The following is an 18,491-nucleotide window of genomic DNA, read 5'->3' on the forward strand; positions in this document are numbered from 1 at the left end:
CGAGATGCAACTTTGTCCTTTGAAGGAGCGGGGTAACCAAAACACATCTTGCAAGCATCCACCACTGGTCCAGAGAAATGAGGTTCCAAGAACCTGTGGGCAGTCCCAAAGGGAAAGAAAGATATGGTCGCAATGACCTATCCATCTTCCTGTCTGACATATTCTTCGGAGTGATGTCCAGTACCCATCTACTGGTCATATCCATCTGCAGCGAAGTCTCTTGCGGTCTCATATCCCACTGCAACGAAGTCTCTCGCGGTCTCGTATCCCACTGCGGCGAAGTCTCTCACTGTCTCATCATCTCCGCAATGGATAAAGACACCGACACTCCATGGTGGGTGTCGATAGTTATGGGTACTGGAACACGACAGTAGGAACGAAGTAATGACTGATATGGATCGACCGATACAAAGTCCACAGCATAGCTTGTGATGGTCTCGGATGCTTCGATAGCTACCGACTAACTGTGTTCGGTTGTGTGAGGCGAGCCGTCCATGCATCCGAGGCGTAGTCACGTGACCCTCGCCTTTTGGGGGGTTATGCCGAGAGACCATACAAATCGTCTATCTGTTGCCACCGATGCCGGAAGGCGAGATGATGATTCTCTCTAGGCATGTGCCTAACAGACAAAAGTCATTTGCCTTCTAGAGAGCGAGGTCCCTGTTGGCAAGACAGAGGTTCTCATAGTAGTTTAATTGCAACTAAGGAGAAACAATACTATGTGCCATTGAAGATGAAGGTGATATGTGAATGCAGACCTACATCTTCACAGCTGAATCGAGAGAAGTTAACTCTCAAGATTCTGAACGCAGAAAAGTCCCGTCGATGACACCAACCCGTGAAGACGGCTTAATCCCTGTGTTTTACAGAGGACTGAAAACACTAAATCGCTACTTTCATTGCTGTTCGGTGAGAAGTCGGAGTTGCAATGAAAGCAGAAAACGCTTTTCAGCAATGAAAACACAAGGATTGTACTGCCTGAAGAACCGCTTTTCATGGGCTGGATCAGGGAAGACATCTACATACCTGGAAGTAAGTAGAGCTGGCAGGGTGGGGAACAGGTGAGTCTTCCATTATACATCTACTATTCGGGGTGGACAATGAACAATTGCACACCTACAAATATGAGATATATTTAGAAGAAAAACTCAGATGTCTGAAGAAATCATTCCGCGTCATTGCAGCGGCAGGTGCGATGCAGCGGAAGACTAGGCTACAGACTTCTGTTACCGTGCGGTAAACAGAAAGATGATAGCGAGTCTAGTGAGATATCTGTCTGAAAAATTCTCGCAACGTCAAAGGCGATGCAGTAGAGATGGTCATTCACGTATGCGAGAATTCCAGCCAACCAGAGACCTAAGTCTGTGATTGCCGGGCAGAGATTCGGTTTGGTAGTCAATCATCACAAAGGAGAGAGACAATATCCGACCACACTATCTCGGAGAGGCAGCTGGTACTGGGCTGCGGCAGGCAGGGCTGGCAGGCAGCCCATAAACCGCTAGCTCTCGATCACTCATCATCCTGAGTTGCCAGGTAATCCATTCCAAGAAGGAATGTGTTCAGCTAGAACCCTTAACCTCTTACGCCGACTGGACGTATTTTACGTCGACATTTTTTGTCTCCCGTGTGCGACTGGACGTATTTTACGTCGACTTGCAAAAGTTGTTTTTAAAATTTGCGGAAAAATACTTATAGGCCTACCAGCCTAAAACTTTTGAATCGCGGCACCTTGGGGGATGCTGGGAGTTCACGGATCAAGGTGTTGTTTTGTTTACAATCGTTACCCAGGCGCGCAAGTGCGAATTTCTTTCTTGCCGCACTAAAAAAGTATCTGTGACACATCTTGGAAATTATTCCATCACTTTGACATAATTTTTGTACCATTGTAAATTAGCCGTTACATGAAGTATTATATATGAAAATGTGCGCATTTTTATGTAAAATACAACAATAAAATACTCATGATTGTAGCTTTTATTAGTTTTGAGATATTTTCATATAAATAACGATAATTGCCAAAATTTCAAACTTCGGTCAACTTTGACTCTACCGAAATGGTCGAAAAATGCAATTGTAAGTCTAAAACTCTTATATTTTAGTAATATTCAATCATTTACCTTAATTTGCAACTAATTGGAAGTCTCTAGCACAATATTTCGATTTATGATGAATTTATGAAAAAACTTTTTCCTTACGTCCGCGCGGTAACTCTTCCGAAAAAAAAATCATACATGCAATTGTGGTAATGTTTGCACCATTTTAAAATTAGCCGTTATATAAAGTTTCATATATGGAAATGTGCGCAATTTCATGCACAATACAACTAAAAAACAACCCATGGTTGTAGCGTTTATCAGTTTTGAGATATTTTCATATAAATAACAATAATAGCCAAAATTTCAACCTCGGTCAACTTTGACTCTACCAAATAGTCGGAAAAACCGGCAATTGTAAGCTAAAACGCTTAATATTCTATTAATATTCAAGCATTTACCTTCATTTTGCAACAAATTGGAAGTCTCTAGCACAATATTTCGATTTATGGTAAATTTATGAAAAAAATAACATTTTCTTTACGTCCGCTCGGTAACTCTTCCGAAAAAATCATACATACGATTGTGGTAATGTTTGCACCATTTTAAATTAGCCGTTACATAAAGTTTTACATATGAAATGTGCGCAATTTCATGTAGAATACAACAAAAAATAATTGAAGGTTGTAGCTTTCTCATTTTTGAAATATTTCCATATAAACTCACGATAAAATTGAAAAAAAAAACCACGTTCGGTCAACTTTGACTCTACCAAAATGGTCGCAAAAACGCAATTGTAAGCTAAAACTCTTACAGTCTAGTAATATTCAGTCATTTATCTTCATCTTGAAACAAATTCGAAGTCTCTAGCAAAAATATTTAGATTTATGGTGAATTTTAAAAAAAATCTTTCCTTCCCTCCGCGAGCGGATTCTCGCCACAAATCTCCAAAATGCGTACGTCCCATTCTCAGAATATTTGCTCCATTTCATATTAGGCATTTCATAGAGTTTTATATATGAAAATGTGCGCAATTTCATGTAGAATAAAACAAAAAATAGTTGAAGGTTGTAAGCTTTTCTTATTTCCAAAATAATTGCATATAAATAATATATATATAAAAATTCGACATTCGGTCAACTTTAACTCGTCAGATATGGTCGAAAACTGCAATTGTAAGCTAATACTCTTATAGTATAGTAATATTCAATCATTTGTCTTCATTTTGAAAGAAATTGGAAGTCTCTAGGACAATATTTAGATTTATGGTGAATTTTTGAAAAAAATATTTGTTTATGTCCGCGCGTTACGAATTCATGCATTATTTTGTGATAATATTTTCTCTGTGTTGCTTTTATCGTTTTACAATGTGTTATATACCAAAATGATTGCAATTTAGTGTACATTACGAAAAAAAAGTAACTTGTTACCTTTAACCGGTTTGCGCATAGCGCGATTTGAATACAATTATATATGAAATTTCGTTTTTGCGCTATCAATATATCGCATTATTTATATATGATAATGATAATTTTTTCATATTCGATGGTTTGCAACTAGACTTCAGCCACAATGACAAAAAAAGGAGCCAAAAATGAACTCTTAATCTTGAAAACTAAGCGCGCTGTGATTTTTTGAAAAAAATATTTTTTCCGCTTCCGCGCTCACTCTGAAACACCTCCGGCACACGGGAGACAATTTTTTTTTTACCGCTTCGGCGTAGAGGGTTAAGCGCAAAAAATGACGCTCGAGCAGTTTGCATTTAATCGAAACTGATTTCGGTGAATGCAAACGCTGTGGTGTTGTTGTTGTAACAATACCACAAGTATCTCAAAATCAAAACCGGTAACTCCTGGGAGGTTCGCACGGCAGTCCCGAGTTGCAGTTCAATTAAGAATATACTATTCGTCTCGGTCACAACCCATAGAGTTAACTACGGTATGTGCCTACACCTCGGACAATTCAACTGATAACAGAAGCATGATCGCGAGGGCAATATACGTAGTATATTTGTAGGTTCCTAAATTCTCTTCCAATCGAGGAACAAGAATAAGGACTGGAAGCCGACATCCTTCATTCTCTAATGAAGACAGCGAAGGTGAAGTTTTCCCGAAGGAAGACTTCTACGGTGATAACAGGATACCGAAGACGATAGTTCAAGCCGAACTGGATGTTCCCACCCGTTCTTCTCTATCCCGGGGTTGGCCGCCTACTGAGGCGACGGCCAGTCAGGTCCATCCAGGCTGAGCCCCTCACAAGATATTCTTCCTTCAGCACTGTACATCCCTCGAATGCTAGAAATTCCAGGAATTCGAGCATTCGGCGAGAATCCAGATTATCGTAGTAACAAATATCTGGGATTCTCGTCTCGCCCACTCTGGACCGTGGTTTCGCCCAAGTGTTTGCAGATCGTAGAAGACCAGAACACTGGGAGAGTGCTAGAAACTTTGAAGAATTCTAAGCGCTCGGCGAGAACCCCCCGAAATTTGTCAGACGATCATTGGGTGGTGATCCTCCCGATTCCCGTAGAAATCGAGGATAAGGGAAGATCCTTCCTCAACGACAGGGACTTAAGTCCAGTAGGACCCGAAGGTCCCTCCAGGAATGCAGTCCCCGACGTGGGGGAATCCCACAGAGAACGGCTTCTGGCCCCAGGATTCCAATCCCCTTACCCCTTTGCCCGTCGCAGCCATAGGGAGAGAGGGAAATGGGGGAGGAAGATTGGACACTTGCTCGCCTTACCTAGCGGTAGGAACTAGGCAGTCGGAGGAGGGTTACAAACTCGTACTGTAGGCTAAACGTCTGCCGCCACCATGACCGTCGTCTGGGTGGGGCTGAGCAAGCACCTGACAGGAGAGAGCCGATACCGTCCTCCGACACGTCCCAGTCCTCGTCGAGGTCGAAACCTCTCAAGAGGACCGAAGGGGGAGCCCACACCGGTCTCTGCGTTCATGGTCCAGCGGGACTGTCACGTGAACAGCAGTGATGGTCACTCATAGAGTCTGAAAAGCGCCATCGTCCTCGCCAGCTCCCCACGATCTCCTCCAACCACTTGAGCCAGGATCTGTTCGTCCCAAGACTGAACCAGGCTCATGGCCGGACCGTAAGAAGTGCATTCATCACAGTCACTCCTGTTCACCTCGTTCCTCCTAGTGAAGCCTGAGGAGGTTGAAGGGACAGGTGAAGGAGACCTGACGCTCCTACCCTGCCTACTAGCAGAGCCAGTAGGCTGGGAGGACTGCAGGCGATCACCAACCCACAGTGGTGATCGAGCTGCAGGTCTGGACCAGCAGTCTTCTTGCGGAGAAGCGCTGGGCAAAGGAACGGAGCATCGGTCTCTTGCATCAGGGGAGCTACAATGAGCGCTCCTCCCCTGCCTACCAACAGAACCAGTAGGCTGGGAGGACTGTAGGTGATCACCAACCCACGGTGACGATCGAGCTGCTGGTCTGGACCAGCGGTCTTCTTGCAGAGAAGCACTGGATCAAGGACGGAGCATTGGTCTCTTGCGTCAGGAGAGCTGAATACGAGCCGGCTCCTTCCCTGACCTACCAAGCAGAACCGGTAGGCTGGGAAGGGAACTGCCAGGTAATTTCAACCAACCACGGTGGCGGTCGAGCTTGCAGGTCTGGACAGCTGGTCTATTACCGGAGGAATAAGGAAGATGCTGGACCGAGGACGGTAGCATCGGTCTCGTGCGAGCCATCCAGTCCCAGTGGGTGCGACGGTCGGGTGACTAGTAGTGTTCCACTAGCGCGGTGAGAGCGAGCACCATCCTCTCGACGCGCCCAGGCGAGGCTGAACCAGGTCCAGGTGAGGCTGGCCCAGGCAAGGTCGAACCAGGTGAGGCTGGACCAAGTCCAGGTGAGGCTGGACCAGGTCCAGGTGAGGTTGAACCAGGTCCATGCGAGGCTGGACCCGGTGGTCGGGGGGGAGCCTCTTCCCAGCCTCGCTACGTGTACGTCCTGGTGGGACATTACGTTTCAACCCTGGGAACCGGCAGATCGCCGTGAGAGCAATCGCTGGCCTGGCGGGAGTCTTCCGCTCCGTGCCTGGGTCCTGGTGGCGAGCAGGCTCGGCTGCCTGGACCCTGGCTGCACGGTCACCCGAAGCGGGCGACCGTACACTCGGTACCTCTTGCTTGCAACGAGCAGCGAAGATGGTCCCTGGCGCCAAGACAGAACCTCTGGCGCCAGGAGAGGAGGTACCGGGTGTTAGCCGGTACCCCTCTGGTCCCCGTCTTCTTCTTCTTTGCGGAAGAGAGATGGGTCCTGTTCCTGAAGGAACAGGAGGACCAGCGGAAGCCCCAATTGTCCCACCGGAGTGGGACAGGCCCTTAAGAGGTTCTGAGCGAGACTCCTTAGGGGGGGGGGGGGGGGGGGGGGGGTGGAGAGGAAGCTACCTTCTTCTTCTTCGGCTGGGGGCCCTCAGAAGTCAAAGGAGAAGAGGCGGCAGAACACGACGAAGACACCTTCCTCTCCTTCCTGGACATCCTCTTTGCCAGTTCCTTCAGGACAACCCACAGGTCCTCCATCCAGGACGGAGTTGGGGCAGTTGCGGTAGCAACACGGCCCAACTGCACCTGTCCGGAGGGACCTGCGGGAGCAGCAGTGGAGAGAACGCTTCCTCGAGGAGGGTTACGAAACTCTTACCTGGCAGGTGAAGCGTCTGCCAGATTGGGGTTGAGCATGCACCTGACAGGTGACAGCCGATACTGTCCTCCGACTCTTCCAAGTCCTCGTTGAGGCCGAAACCTCTCTGAAAGAAAGAAATTAATTAAAAGAGGGCTGGATGGCCCGCCTCCACTGGTCTCTGCGTGCATGGACCCGCGGGAACATCACGTCAACCCTGGGTACCGGACGATCGCTGCAAGAGTGATCCGCCGGTCTGGCGAGTAGCACCCAAGCGATTCCTACCATCTCCCGCTCCGTGCCTGGGTCCTGACACGGTGAGCATATTCAGCAGTCTGGACCTTGGCTGCATGGTCACCTGTAGGTGACCGTACACTCGGTAACGCTCACAAGCGGGCAGCCGAGACGGTTCCTGGTCCGGAGGCGGAACCTCCGGGAGAGGAGATACCAGTGGTGGCCGGTACCTCCATGGTTCCGTCTGCTTCCTCCCGAGGAAGGAGAGAACGGGACCCCGTTCACCCAGAGGAATGGGAGGACCAGCGGAAGACCCACCTGTCTCACCAAAGCGGGACAGACCCTTAGAAGTCCTGTGACGAGACTTCTTAAGGGGGGAGACCACCTTCTCTTTTACGGCAAAGCCTTAAAAGTGGAAGGGGAGGAGGAGGCATGAAGATATGATGATCTCGAAGAGGAGAAAGACAACACTTAACGAGCTCTCTTCCTCTTTGGTTCCTCCAAATTCTGCCAGACTTCTACCATCAGGAGTAGATAAACCTCACAGGGCAGTGCGACAGCTCCAGTGACATAACTCCCGGGTAGTAGTGGTAATGAATATGATTATCAGCAAGGGATCAGTACACACAATCGAGGATCGGTACGCAACATGCTACGAGTCATAGGTACAATTCCAAGGTTAGGATAACCAATACAAAGAGCATCCACCAATACTGCTGAAATACAATCACCACTAGTCTGTAAAATAAGGAAAAATTATTAAAGTAATGAGGATACTCCTCACACATCCAAGGGCACTGCCCTCCGAAGTGAGAGGAGATCCCCCAACATCAACACCGCACGCCCATCCTTCTACCTTCTTCCGATAGTAAGTGAAGCAAGAAGGAGAAGAGAAATTACCATAACAACAAAACACGGACAAACCTTTGAGTTCCCTCGGTAATTCCCAAGCATAAGCGTGATTTCCGGATGAATAACATATCCCGTTACAGGATCAATATCACTTACGTTAAATACATGTCTCATCCTCACATTCAATACATATCTCGTCCTCATGCAGGTCTGAGCCAGTGTTAAAGGGTGAAAGAATTTAAATACGTAATATGTTGACATACCTTAGCCGCAAAACTCTTCACACAAGTAGAGGGGCGGTTACAAAGGCTATCACAAAAAGTGGGTTTGTATATTAATTGAAAAACAAGGACAAACCTTTATTTAGTATTAATATCAAACACCGTATATGCATAATTATTTAAAACACAAAAAATAAACCAAAAGGATCCCACCGGAAAAAAAGATCAACGACCAGTCAGCCGGAGCTCACAAACACACGTCGGAAGACGGCCGAAAGCAAAGTGGAGTGTTTACACCCGAGCAGGCTAGCCTGCCCCACGGTAGTTACTGCCTAACCACATTGTTCAAGATTCAACGGCCATAATTCCAGCTACGCCGTACGTAATTCCAGCTATGCCATAAGTACATTCCTTATGTTTAAAGGACCGAGGGTTTGTATTACATGTCGGAACAATTTTCCTGTTTCTCACTGTCTACTACTATACACTGTCAACTACTACACCAGGAATGGGGGGTTCATTCAGGCTTATTCTTTCTCTCTCTCTCTCTCTCAGCATAAATAGTGTTTAGTGCCAACTGATCTCTTGTGTTTCTCCTGATGGTGGTCAGGAGAAATTCTGTTTCATTGAAGGTATATATGATGAATGTTTTCCTCCAAGACGTATGATGCTGTGCTGTAATTTTTGATGACCTATATTAAGTTTTTCTCTTTTTATATCTCCTCTGGCCTTCAAGGCTATGTATTGATTAAATGCAGTACCTTCCAATAATGAAATATCAACTTTTACACAATCAAAATCTTTCACATCACCTACAAGGTGCTACATTTATCACTATAACCATGAACACCTTAGGAGAGCTGAAAGAGAAGAATTAATTAAAGACATAAAAAAGGATGGATTTACATATAATCATTTGCATTTCTCATAGCTAACAAACTGGGTCTTAACAAAACACCAGACCATCTGTAAATGACTGCCTGTTTCCAAGCCAAAATTTAAGAGCAAAATAAGCAACAAAAGCAAAATAATATTTTTTCATGTCCTTTGGAAATTCATTATACCATTACTTGCACTCAAGAAGAGTACAGTGAGTAGAATAAAGGAGATTCTCTACAAGCTAAATGCTGCAGAAACGGCAACTGTTTTTAATAATAATATTAATGATAATAATAACACCCTCCAGTTAACAGCACTGTTGTCTGACATGGCATCAGTTTATCTCTACCATGAACTAACAAAAGAAGTTTCCTACTTACGCTGACTCTATCTGATTCATCATGGCCTCTGTCATCCAGATCAACTTCAAACTCAGGTTGAGGACATGTCTGCAAGTTTGTAATCCGGTCTGCAGTCAGTTGATTACGACCCAAAACTGATGTGGAATAGTTGATATACTGACGACTGACATGGAGCCATTCTTTTGTGTAGCAGCGGACAACATCTGCCACATGAGCATCATAACCATCCCTAAAAATGAACATAACTGTACAGTATTCTGAGAATTAATTACTAAGATACCAAACAAAGTTCATAAGATAAGGATTCTCACGATCACTTAAACAGAAAATATCACGTAGATAGGACAATATATTTCACCACTAAAAGCAAATCATAGGCACAACAATCTTTCAGTAACTTTGTTTACAAACCGATCTGGTCCCTTGTACAACTGTAGCTTTAAGTGATATGGAACTAGAATGACTTTATTTGGACAGTTACCTTTTTTTTGTTGCCAATTCACTCTCCTTATATGATATAGGTCAGCAGTTATTAGCGGACCTGGTTAATGGCGATCAGGTTTTATGGCACGTGTCTAGCGCCATAAAATCGGCGATTTATGGCGCCACAATGGGCCAAGTTTCAGTTAATGGCACCATAAAGTGCTGATAATCGGTTAATGGCACCATAAAGTGCTGATAATAGAGTTATGGCACCCTAATATACCTAACGGAGGTGACATTACCTGGTTATTGATGCCATTAACTGAAACTTGGCGCCATAAGTGCCATAAATCACCACGTTTCGGTTATCAGCGGACTCGGTTAATGGCGATCCAGTTTTAATGGGCTTGCCCAGCATCATAAAATCAGCGATTTATGGCACCAATAATGGGTCAAGTTTCAGTTAATGGCACCATAAGGTGCTGATAATAGAGTTATGGGACCTTTATGGTGCAATAATGGGCCAAATTTTGGTTATTAGCGCCATAAGGTGCCGATAATAGACTTGAGGCGCCATAACATACCTAGAAGGGGCGCCATAAATTCCTGAGTTTCGGTTAATGGCGGTTATTGCTCATCAGCACCCTGCCGAGAATGGAACCACTGCCGATAACCAGGGACTGCCTGTATTTATTTACCTTTTGTCCTCTTTTTATTTTGACATTATATAAAACATAACAGATGAAGCCAATTCATCTATCTTTACTAAAGTTATATCAATGATTCACTCTCCATTTTATACAAGATGCAGAATAATATATGGCCCATCATCCACATACAGGTGACTTTTACTAATTTCAATAGGCAGATTACTGCTGATATCATTTATTTCTAAAATAAACATTGTGCCAATAATTTCAAGTGAAAATGTTTTTGACAAAACATCACCCATTCCCACTTGAAAAGCACAATCTGTCTAAAAATTTCAGATGAATTTGGGTGAATGTCCATAGATCTTATTTTTATATATTTTTCAATATTCTGTACCCCCTTAAAGTATCATATGCTTAATAAATGTCACAAAAGACAGCTACAGTAACTTATTCACGCTCAAATAATTTACATATGTGGTCATCTAAGTTAAATAGAGAATCTAATGTAGATATTATATTACATTTTGACCCATACTGAGAGGGAGACAAAATTTTATTTTATCCAATGTGCCATGTTTAGCAGAGCTTTTACCATTTTATCTAGTAATTTCCATAAACAAATTGTTCACGAAACTGGTCTATAATTATTCACGTTACTACTGGAATCCTTTCCAGGTTTGAGGATACGAATTATTAAGGCATTTTCTCATATGTTTTACTTTCATATTATATATATATATATATATATATATATATATATATATATATATATATATATATATATATAGATATATATATATATATATATATATATTAATATATATATATATATATATATATATATATATATATATATATATATATATATATATATATATATATATATATATATATATATATATATATATATATATATATATATATATATATATATATATATATATATATATATAATATATATATATATATATAGATATATATATATATATATATATATATATATATATATTAGATATATATATATATATATATATATAATATATATATATATTATATATATAATATATATATATATATATATATATATATATATATATATGATATATATATATATATATAATATATATATATATATATATATATATATATATATATATATATATATATATAGTCAGAAATCCAAGTGCTTTCGTCTTTACTCAGTGACAATGTCTGTGTAAAGACAAAAGCGTTTGGATTTCTGACTATCAATTTCCTGTGGGATTTGCTTATATATATTTGTATTTGTATTTATTTTTCACAGGGGACCCTATGTATTTCAAAGAATTACTATACGTATTTTTTTTAAATAATTATAGTGTTATACCATTTACTTAACCTATACCATTTTTATTATCAATGATATTCATTGTTTGCTACTTGGTTTACTAATGCATTTACTAAGTTACATTTCTTGAGATTTGCCTAGGATTTCGTTAGACCCAACTGGTGAAGGGTGCAATAGTGGCCCGCCAATGGCTTAAGTTTGCCTGCCTTCGCCTTACCCGTAGGCCAAGTGCACCTCGCACTTCTCAATTATATTATATTTCTTATTAAGCCTATAGGCCTGTGAAGAAAATAATGATCTGAAGTTATACCACACCAAGACTGTGGAAGAATTTCACAAATCCTGCTTTATGGTCTTATACACACTCTTCATAAGTTGCAAAGTTTTGATGCAACTTGTTGCTGTCTGCAATATAGCCTAGTCTGTTATAAAGTCAATAGCATTGGCCTAGACATTATTGTTTATAATACTTTGCAGTTGTCCTTCTGTAGAATCTGCACGCGACAGTTGTAGCTGATAATATCTAACCTGATTATAGTCTTCCATTTCTAAAGTAAAAGTAAAATAACAAATATTAATTGTATTTCTAATAGCGGAGATTACTCTTCACCTCGCTTATTTATTCATTTATTTATTGTTTACTTTTCTTCAAACTGAAGAAACCCATCTGGAGACTAGACTTATGTAGCACTGGCTATAACCTAAGCCTAAGCCATAATTTATTGCAAGTATCAAAATCATGATCCTGACTAACATTTGCTTTATACACAAAACTACAAAAGCTGAAAGTAATAACATTGAAATCATATCCCAAATGCATAAATTTTTATCATTAGACAATGCTCTGCTCAACTTTTCTCTTTCACTCCATCATGATGCCCTCTTTCACTGTGTCCAGACTGACGATTCCACGACTCATGGAAGTCATGGTGAGCAGAGGTTTTCATGCTACAGTAACGTATTTAGTTTTTATTCAGAAATATTGTAGCGTGAAATATTTTTGTTTTCAGGTTCCAGTATGTTTCAATGATAAGATTCTATATAACAAGTGACCAACTTCTCCTAATACATACACATTTATAAAATATGAGATTTAATTCTAAGTGGCAACTTGAGAACAACGCTAGTCCAGTACAAAAATAAAAAAAGTCGCACAAGTTTTGCTGCATACTGTACATGCTACAAACCATGCATTCTTAAGACAAATAAAATAACAGAATAATAATTACACTTCATCTGGTACTACTGGACGAAGGGTGCGTATATGTCGTGGAATACAGTTGACAACAATGTCATCAGCAGGAAAATGTAAAATGGCCCGAACTGGATCCCGGTCAGCTTCTAGTTGGTGCTGATCAAGGAAATCTTCATAGTCCACAGGTTCTACAACTTCCTGAACAGGTACCTAGTAAGGGAAAGAATATCTCATAGTAAGTATGCAATGTCATGCTATTTGATCACAAATTTTTTTTTATTAGAATCATAACTACATATATGAAAAAATCATAAAGTGTTATCTAAGAATTTAAGCTTTAGTATGCATTCCACATATAACATAAGTATTTGATGACCTAAATCCATGTTTTCTTTATAAACAACCATAGAGCACAGTATAGACCAAGAGCATTAGTAACTCAGTAACATACATTGGTTTTCCACCTTTTCCAAAAATATATATCACATAAAAAAGTTTTGAATAATGAGAAAATATAAACAAATCCAGTTTCCATTGAAAAGATGGTCAAGAAGCGAGAAGAAAGAGGAAACACAATAAATAGAGGGCAGAACTTCACTGTGCATCTCTTACCGATGAAATTGTAGAAACGCTTGCTGATCGTGGTGGGTCCTTACCAGTTGTCACAGCACTAACTGTTCTTCGAACATCAGCAGCATGTTGTCTGTGAAAATAAGTGTATTTCAGATAAACACACCGAGCACTTCACACTTCTACATATAAATAACAAATTTTGCTTGTCAATGTATGGTCCACTGTTGAAGCAAACAATAAATATGATGAAGTATAGTACTAACAAGTACTATACTAGTATATATAACAAATTTTTCACACAAATGCAAACCAAGAAATAAAAAATAAAACTATGATTTCCCTCTGGATGAAATAGAGGAAATATTCTTATCACTCAAATGCTTTTTGTTTTGGGGTTTAACCTCTTCCCTCACCATCTCTAGTACTCATGAACACTGACTGGTGCTATTTTTAGAATAACAAGAACACTTGTCCACTACTCCAAAATATCCCTGTTCATTATCATCATCCCAATTTTACTTATTCTTTAATATATCTATCTTCCACCATTACTGAGCATTTACCATGCATTTTACCCTTCATTTTCATGATTAAGGTTTCAGTTGTCAACTGCCCCATTCATCTGCTGAAATACATTCTTATCTTTGCCATCTCATTAGCCATCACAATCATGATGAATGATAAAGAAACTTGTGACAAAATTATGATGACCTAGTGAATTCTGATGAAAAGAGCAGCAAATATTCGTTTTCAGATTTCGAGAAAAGTTCAAGAGGTACAGCAATGAAATAAAAAGACAAAACATATGCATCACTACTGTTTACCATCTCCAATGCAGATATAGTGGAAACTGACAAATGATGTATCATAAAGAAATCCAAATTTGTTATTTCTTTCTGCATGAATAGGAAATGCTGCAAATTTAGATTGTTACTCCTCTCATTAAACTTTATAGTAATGGTGGCACAAATATGACAATAATGCTGTAACTGTAATACGTATTGCAATTTAAAATCAAATAAAACAAAGTCATAACTTTTCATTTTCCTCTTTTTCTATGACTCCTGAGATGATCTTGTAATGTAAAAATGTCATCTCAAAGTTTAATAAAACTTCCAAAGTAGTACTTATAATAAAAAAAAACTGCAAAGTATATTTTCCAAAATACCTGTACTAAAAAAAACTACAATGCAGATTTTCCACAGTATAATACTTATAATTAGAAAAAACTGCAATGTATATTTTCCAAAGTACTCATCATAAAAAAATTCAACATGTTATTTTCATGATAATATCACAGTTTTTTTTTTAAGTACAGATTGACTGATTGATTGATTGATTGTAGTATCTATTAAATCTGGTATCACAACATCTGGGTAATTGACAGGCAGTCCCCAGTTATCGTTGTGGTTCCGTTTCTAGACGGGTGCTGATAAGCAAAAACCGGCATTAACCGAAACAGCTATTTATAGCGCCAAGATTCGGTTAATAGCGCCTCTGTTAGGTATGTTATGGTGCCATAGTCTATTATCAGCGCCTTATGGCATCGATAACCGAAACTCAGCCCGTTATGGTGGCATAAATTGCCAATTTTATGGTGCTAGACAAGCCCATAAAACTGGATCGCCGTTAACCAAGTCCTCCGTAAACCGGGTTTGGGGACTGCCTGTAAAATGACAATTTGTCGAAAATTGCATTTTTCCTAACTATACAAACCTGAGGTCCTTTAACAATAGGAAGGTAACTAGCGGCAGCTGGGACGGTCGTAAGCTTCGAACAAGGGGAGAACGGTAGTTAACTGCTTGTCCGATCGTGCGCGCGCCCGCGCGCTTACCCGAGAGGTGAAGAATCACTTTTGCTTTAGGCCCATGCAAAAAGTTGCAGAGTGAGGGGTGGTATGAGGTGGGACTATATGTAAAGGACCTCAGGTTTGTATAGTTAGGAAAAATGCAATTTTCGACAAATTGTCATTTGTTTCCGATACGTAATACAAAACCCTCGGACCTCCTTTAACAATAGGAAGACTCACTTCTTGGTGGGAGGAATCTGAGTCTTTTGGTGAACAGACTGGTGTTCGTCCAACCCTGGAGTGCCTCCCTGGTCGTAAGAGCAAGGGAGGGATCCAAACCTCTGTCCGATGATCGGGGTGTGCACCGCAGGATCAATGGTCAGACCTCTGGGCCAAGTACTAAGAGAGAGGCAAGCGTATCTCTTCGTACCAGCAAGCAAGAACTTGTTCCTGTTTGCAAGAGACAATCATAAAATGATGGGTTTGTCTCAATTTGGCATCCACTTCCTCCCCCTTGTTGGAGGAAGTGGTGGATATTACTCCTATCCCTACTGAAAGGGATAGGATGGTGCTCTATTGAGTAGCTCACCTGCATCTCGTCCTTACCCAGCAGGGTGACGACCGTGTCCCTCTACCCAAAGGTAGAGGGAAGAAAAAAAGATGGGAAGAGGAGCCAGTCACACTATCATTCCTCATCCATTCTTACGGTCACACCAGGACTCGATGCTGTTCAGCCTGCGAGGGTCTGGGTTAACTACACAACGTGTGAGCAACCACCACGGTTCCTAAGGAAAAAGATCCAAGGAACTGTGGGCAATATCCTGAAGGTAGAAGGAGGTGCATGCGGTCGGTTGGACCAGGCGCCTGCCTTCATTACCTGCGCCACGGAGAAGTTCTTGCGGAAGCGAGAGAATGATGAAGAGGCGTCCACACTCATCCTGGGTGTAGAGTTTTCTTCAGACAGCTCCGTCGCACCTTCACAGGACAAAGCAGCATAGCCTTCGTATCGGAGGCGGTGAAGTCCATTAGGGAGGGTATTGTGAAGGACTCGAACCAATCGTCAGTTACCGAAGGGTTCTGAGTCTTCGCTACGAAGATCGGTACGAAATCGAGCGTCACAAATCCCCATCCCTTTGTGCTTGACTTCTCAAGAGAAGTCATGCAGTTACCTAAGACGAAAAGAAGGGAATAGTCGTATGACCTATCCCTCTTCTCGACTTTGGTTATGTACAGTACTCATATGACAAGCTATTAAGACGAAGTAATGATTGCTCTGGAACAACCGAACTAAGTCCACAGCATAGTTTCGTAACTGACTCGGGCGCTCTGACAGCTGCCGACTGACTGGTTCGAATCAGTAGAGGCAAGTTGTCCAAGCATCCGGGTAAGTTCACGTGACTTCGCCCTTTAAAGAGTTATGCTGAGAGCCACAAATAAAATATTTTGTTAGTCACCGATGCCGGACGCGCGGCGATGATTCTCTTAATGCATAAGCTCAAAAAGGCGAAGTCAATTGCCTTCAAAAGACCGAGGTCCCTGATGGCAAGAAAATCTCATAGACGTTGAATCTCAGCTTAAGGAGAAACAACACTATGTGACGTTGAAGACGAAGGTAGGCAATGAATGCAACCTACGTCTTCCAGCTGAATCGAGAGAAGGAATCTCAAGATTCTAAACCTGTGCTTACAAATAACTGAAAACGCTAACCGCCATTTCATTGCTGTTCGTTGTGCAATGAAAGCGGGGCGTTATTCAGTAATGAAACACAGGGGAGAGCCGCTTGAAGAACTGCTTCTCATGGGCTGGAACGTTTGGAAGTAGAGCTGGCAGGTGTGGGAGTAGGCGATGTTCTTTCAATACATCTGCTAATCCGGAGAACACAATGAACAATTGTACACCTCCGAATACAAGATATTTTGAGGACAAACTCAGATTCCGCAAAAATCATTCGCATTATCGGGATACGATGCAGCAAGAGACTATTACAGAATTCTGTTACCGTGCGGTAACAGAAAGATGAGAGTCGAATAGATATCTCTGTTTAAAATTCTCGCAATACCGAAGACGATGAATACTAGCGTTTCTCAGCAGTAGATGGTCATTCATGTATGCGAGAATCCCCGTTAATCAGAGACTTAAGTCCGTGATTGTTGGGCAGAGATACGGTTGTTATTCAATCAAAACAGGTGAGAAAGACATAAACAACCGTCTATCTCAAAGCGGCAGCTGATACTGAAATGCCATCGGGCAATTCAATACGCAGTAGCTGTCGCTGACTCGTCATCCTGAGTTGCCAAGTAATCCTTTCCACGAAGGAATGCGTTCGGCTAGAACCACCGAGCATAAAAAGATATGCTCGAGCAATATATTTAAGCGAAACGAATTTCGGTAATATAAAAGCTTAAAGGTGTGTTGTTGACAACACCATAAGTATATAAAATTGAAACTGGAAACTCCTGGGAGGTTGCAGGCAACCCGGGTTGCAGTTCAATTAGAATACTTTTCGTCTAAGTCGCAATCCGTAAAATAACCAGGATATGCGCCTACCCTCGGACCATTCAACTGCTTAGCAGAATCATGTCGCGAGGTTAATATACGTAGTATATTTGTAGGATTCTGAACAACGATCTCCATCCTAAAATTCTTCCTTCAAGAAAACAAAATAAGGATTGGAGATCGACTACCTTCGTTCTCTATTAAAGAGAGTGAAGGAGAAGTCTTCCTCGAAGGAAAGCTTCAATGGTGAACAGAATACTAAGACGATAGTTCAAGCCAAACTGGATATTCCCGTCCGTTCTTCTCTATTCCAGTTGGTCGCCAACTGTGAGATAGTCTTCTTTCAGCAGCAGTCTTCTTCCTAATGCTAGAAATTCCAGGAATTCGAGCATAGGCGAGGTTTCCCGATTATCGTGTAACATATCGGGGATTTCTCGTCTCGCTCACTTTGGACCGTGGTCTCGCCTAAGTGTTTGGAGATCGTAAGAAACTCTAACACTCTGAATGCGCTAGAAATTCCGTAGAATTCTAAGCAGTCTGCGAAACCCCACCGAATTCGTCAACGATATCGGCTGGTGGTCCTCTCGATTCCCGTAGAAATCGAGAATGGGCAGGATCCCTCCTCAACGACCGGGGCTTACGTCAGGTAGGACCCGAAGGTCCCCCCTGGTAGCGCAGTCCCCAACGTGGGAGCCTCTAGAGAAATCTCTGTAGGATCCTTCCCCTTTCCCTCGTAGCCGTAAGGAGAGAGGGAATGGGGGAGGAATTGGATACTCGCTCGCCCTTCCCAGTGGAACTAGCAGTTGGAGAAGAGTAGGAGCAG

The 18,491-nt window shown here is 41.7% G+C and overlaps 1 protein-coding gene across 1 annotated transcript in view; it reads right to left on the reverse strand.

The window, feature by feature from the left end:
* Positions 1–7,504: 7,504 nt before the first annotated feature.
* The window catches only part of LOC135217547 (dedicator of cytokinesis protein 7-like), a 78,510-nt gene continuing 67,523 nt past the window's right edge, over positions 7,505–18,491 (reverse strand). Inside the window, exons 2-5 of the mRNA XM_064253515.1 lie at positions 13,423–13,513; positions 12,845–13,020; positions 9,231–9,441; positions 7,505–7,636 (exon numbers count right to left, since the gene is read on the reverse strand). Coding sequence (XP_064109585.1) covers positions 7,505–7,636; positions 9,231–9,441; positions 12,845–13,020; positions 13,423–13,513 — 610 coding nt within the window. The remainder of the gene's footprint in view (positions 7,637–9,230; positions 9,442–12,844; positions 13,021–13,422; positions 13,514–18,491) is intronic.

The sequence above is a fragment of the Macrobrachium nipponense genome, chromosome 7 (genome assembly GCF_015104395.2).
Source record: "Macrobrachium nipponense isolate FS-2020 chromosome 7, ASM1510439v2, whole genome shotgun sequence".
In the NCBI taxonomy this organism is placed as follows: domain Eukaryota; kingdom Metazoa; phylum Arthropoda; class Malacostraca; order Decapoda; family Palaemonidae; genus Macrobrachium; species Macrobrachium nipponense.